At 43.4% G+C, this 4,868-nt stretch overlaps 1 protein-coding gene across 1 annotated transcript; it reads right to left on the reverse strand.

The window, feature by feature from the left end:
• Positions 1-233: 233 nt before the first annotated feature.
• On the reverse strand, positions 234-4,664 carry LOC115182079 (pre-B-cell leukemia transcription factor 3; the record flags this gene model as incomplete). The annotated part of the gene is given in 2 exon segments (XM_029743728.1): positions 234-2,070; positions 4,578-4,664. Coding segments are annotated over 2 exon segments (180 nt in total), but the record flags the coding sequence as incomplete, so codon positions are not given.
• Positions 4,665-4,868: the final 204 nt, after the last annotated feature.

The raw sequence follows: 4,868 nt of genomic DNA on the forward strand, positions 1-4,868 counted from the left end.
TCTCCAACTAGTGCCTCTGTCTAGTACTGAATGGCTTTTTGTGTAGTTCTTGCACAATTGTGAAGTGACTCACTGTTGGATCAAATCAGTAGTGTAGAATACTGGTCCAATGAGTTGGAAGGAGAAGAGTTTCGACACTGTTTTACCTTGAGAAGAATGTACAGCGACTCAAAAGCATTTACCTTGAGGAGATCATTCGGTGTGCTGAAGAGAAAGTACAGCGACTCAAAGCATTAAAGCAAAAGTTTATTTTTTTTGTGTTTGAAACTACACAAACTAACACAGAGGACTCGTCTGGGAGTGAGAATCCTCCACGGAGTGCGGTTACAAATGAAACATATTTAATACATTAGGACCACTGCCACAAATATTATTATTATTTTTTAATCAGGACTCCATTCAGTTTCAAAATGGCATGATACAAAAGAAAAAGGAAATGAAGCAAGAAAAGAAAAAAACCGTAGCTGTGAAACAGAGTCTGAAATACACAGGTCTGGGAACTGACACCTCTACGTCTTTTCATTCATATATTTAAGAGGATAAGTAACAAAATCAGCAACATTCAAAATGTTCTTCGGTATTTACAACAGTTTCACTGTTTGGTGGTGAACATACATGTTTCTTACATGTAAAAAAAAAAAAAAGGTGGCTTATTTCCCCTTGTGGGAATACTGGCTGTGAGGTGTGAATGACCGTACATGTTTCTTTGTACCCCCACAGCCTGTATTCCCACAAGTGGTAACGGGGGTAGGAGGGGGGGGAGGGGTACGTCACCTTTCACATTCCACCACTGACATTTTTGGACCATGTTCAATTAATGCAGTCCATAAAACGACAGATCACATGACTAGCTCTTTGGGAAACTAGTACCATAGCGGCCTCCTAGTTTGGTGGAGTGGCTCAAATTGACCTTTTGTTCTTAACTAAACACTACTGCTAAGCGTTAATCTGGCATTTAGTAAAGTTGAAATAAGTACAAGAGCTAATTACAAGACATGTAAAACAAACGTAAAATGGGGATTTAAGGTTAAGAAGAGGTAGTACTCTAAGCTACTGAAATCCGTTTTGAAAATGATGACGTCATCTGAGCATATTTCCACGAGGTAAATCATTACAGCTCCGTTTTGACACACAATTCTCGGGAACTCCTCAAATGGTATTACACTATTAGTAAATGTAAATTTGTAAGCTATGGTAACACATGATCATACCAAATATGAATTTGGGACAGCATCGGAGTGAATACTATCAAATGACTGAATATATCCATTCGAACCGAATGCACCGTGTCCAATAAAAGGTTTAGAAATTCCTGTTCAGCAGAGGACTCACGTTGAGAATAAGAGCATGACAAAAAGCTGCCGTTTTAAATGTCCTTCATCATGTCAATCCCCAAAACATGTTAAATCCGGGATGTTAGTATCAGAGATACAGCGCGTCCACTAGAGGTGTAGTCCATTGAAGCATCGCAGCAAGCAAACCTTCTGTCAGTTGCGCACCTGCAACTTCAAATGCTTCCGCTGTCCCCACAACAGTTGTATATTGATACTGGTAGAAGAAAATCCATTGGACCACATGTATTCAGTCTTAGTTGGCCAAAAAAAGAAAAGAAAAAGTGTCAAAAGAGTAGATCTGGAGGGTTGAGAGAGATGCACGGTCTTCAGTTTTTACTTGAATAAATCTACTGTTATCGTCTCTAGACTTCCCATTCAGAACTCCAACTCGTCAGTCTGTCAGTTAATATATATTTATATTCAGAAAATGTTGCTAAAAGCTGTATCCAATCATATCAGTCTTGACTGTGAAGGTTATTGGATGGGATTTTACAAAATGGCCGACATTGTCTGGAGTGGACGGGTGAGGGGTTAGACTCAGTCGAGGGAGGTGATTGGTTCTGTTTGGCCTCTGTTTGGTTCAGTCACATTGGTCGAGGGCACGGTAGCATATTAGGTGGAAAAGAGACAATCAGTGAGGTGGTCAGTTTGAGGTATCAGAGTGCACACTGCCTGGCCCTTCGTTTGGGGACGTCACTGAGGAGGGAGTAGGTGCACCGTGCCATCCCCCGTTACCCTACATGATGGAGAAAGAGAGAGAGAGAGACACCGAGACAGAAACAGAGAGACAGTGAGAGAGACAGAGACACAGAGAGACAGACACGGAGACAGAGAGAGCGAGAGAGACAGAGACAGAGCAAGACAGAGAGACAGAGACACAGAGAGACAGACACAGAAACAGAGAGAGACAGAGAGAGAGAGAGACAGTGCAAGGGTTACTTCTTGAAAAACAGGTAAAGTTATGATTTGAGGTCTTCAAGCAACCAAGCCACAACTGACATAATCATAGTTCAGGGTGGATTACATTTAGAACTGAATGAAACTCAATATCCAAATTAACATCCAATAGTATAAAGCTTGTTGTCACAATCTGGTCTGGAAGAGGCCCCTTGTTTCCCTCTTTCAGCAGTCAGATTGAGTGTATACCCACAATCACGCACACATGGCCGGGTTAGGAAACAAACAGAGAGAGATAGATCCGACATGGTGTCCGCCGGCGGGGGTAAGCCCCATTGCATTACCACTGACATCCCCAGACAGGGTCTCTTGCTGACAAATTTGCCCCGCGTCCTGGTCATTGGAGGCGAGTGGTGAAATCAATGTCTTATCGGATTGCCTTAGTGGTTGTCGCTGCAAATTCTAGTGTCAGTTATGAAGACGGGAGGGGACACCACCGCGGGTAACAACTTTAAGGGGAAACACTGAAATGAAGTGACGGGAGGAGAAGTTTCCTTATCGTCGAGTCAGGAATGGGTTAGGGTTTTGGCCGAGCATTTGATTTAAAAAATAAAACAAATCACAGATTTAAACATTGTCCTTGCATAAATTAGAAAAAGGTAACATGTTTTCAATATATTGAAAATAATATAGAAATATATACTACATAAAAAATATATTTAGCATGATCAACATGTTGTACTATATCTGTATAACACATGGTAGGTTTTGTTTAGCATCATCCTTTTATCTTGACAGAGCAGCTGACCCTGGCTGTCTTTAGACATACCATTCATATCCAGTCTGTTGTCCTCTTCCTGTCCAATCCATCCTGATGACTTCCCCTAGCTTGCTCTAAACAACGCAGCATGGCTGTGAGTTATGTGATACAGTCAAACACAGCCCGCCATGCTTCCCTCACTTCCCCTGTGATGGACTGAGAGCCATGACCTAAATAAGGAGTTGTGAGTGCGAGGGCAGGGGGAGAGAGTGCAAAACGCTACACTTTGAAGCTGCTCGAGGTTGGCACATCGCCTCGACCGCCTGGAGCAAGAAAGGGTACTCCGCAAAACCAAAAACGACACCTTGCTGTGGGAGTGCTCCTAACGATGCGGCTGTGTGCTTTTTCACACGTTTGTGTGTTTTGTTGCTGTGTCAGTTTTGATCATGTCCAATAGAAGAACACATTCAGGCTGAGGTAGTGGTACTCTTTGAGAGCTGTATTTGATTGTTCTTCCACCAAATACACCATGAACATACCAGCCATGTATGTATGTATTTTATGAGGTCAAAACATTACCCAACAAAAAACAACATTACAACAGAAAAAAAACCTGTTCTAATCTTGAGAAGCCGCATAAGACATTGAGGCTGTCTCCATTTTTACAAGATGGGCACGTTGTAATGGAGAAAACCAGTCCGCAGCCTGCTTCCCCTTTCATTGCTAGAGAGCAGACAGCAAATGCAAATATTTCTCTGTGTCGGGGTTGAGCGAAAGGAAGCATCAGCACGCCTCTCTCTCTCTCTCTCTCCGTCGCGGCGGCTCATCCTCCACCAATAAATGTATCTTTACCACGGTAGCTCAGATTGTCTGGTGTAGTATGAAGAAGGGTCTTATCAGAGCTCATCAGGAAAGACCATAGTCGCATCTGTACAAGGCTGCAGGCAATTCCAGTTTCATATTTCATTACCGTGATAAGAAGATGGACTGCAAATTCGCTCTCAGAAGCATTTCAAAGTAGTTAAATGAAAACACAGATACGCCAGTAAAAAGCCCCCCTTTCATATGGCTATGGGGGTATTATAAAATGCATTTCATAAATGGAATGAAGCACGCTCGCTCTTTCTCATTTAAATGGCTGGGGTGTGGATGTGAGTCTGGATGTGTGTGTTAATATGAAGCCATACATTTATCTTTGTCATCACATGGGCCGTCCTTAATCTCGCCTGTCGTATATTTGCTCTACGGTTTGATCACACTGGCGGCTCACTGAAAAGGATTTGGGAGCCCTGGTAAAGAGAGATTACCCCCGGGTCTTATTTTACAATCCTGCCCCCGATCACCCCACCCTTAACTAACTGCATTAAAATATAGAGGAAGGGTGGTGGAGGGAGACGACGGGTGCTGCAACATACAACTCTAGAAATACTATTTGGGTCCTAGGATTTTCTAACCTGGGTGAATGGGATTTTAAAATGAAAATGATTTTAGGAGTCATTATCACCAATGTCGTCGTCACCATCATTGCGATGATATGACATATTTGTGGACATTTGTTGTCATGATCATGATTACTGTACACTTACATTTAGACTGTGAGGACTGTACATGGGATGCCGTAGCCCATCATTGTATCCGACCGTCTGACTGATAGCATGGTGTATGGTATCCCCCTGGAGAGAGAGAGGGGGGAAGAGGGAGAGAGAGAGGGGGGAAAGAGGGGAGAGAGGGGGGGAAGAGGGAGAGAGAGAGAGGGGGGAAAGAGGGAGAGAGTGAGGGGGAAAGAGGGAGAGAGAGGGGGAAAGAGGGAGAGAGGGGGGAAAGAGGGAGAGAGGGGGGGGAAGAGGGGAGAGAGAGAGAGGGAAAGAGGTGAGGGG

Source organism: Salmo trutta, unplaced genomic scaffold (assembly GCF_901001165.1).
Source record: "Salmo trutta unplaced genomic scaffold, fSalTru1.1, whole genome shotgun sequence".
Taxonomy (NCBI): Eukaryota; Metazoa; Chordata; class Actinopteri; order Salmoniformes; family Salmonidae; genus Salmo; species Salmo trutta.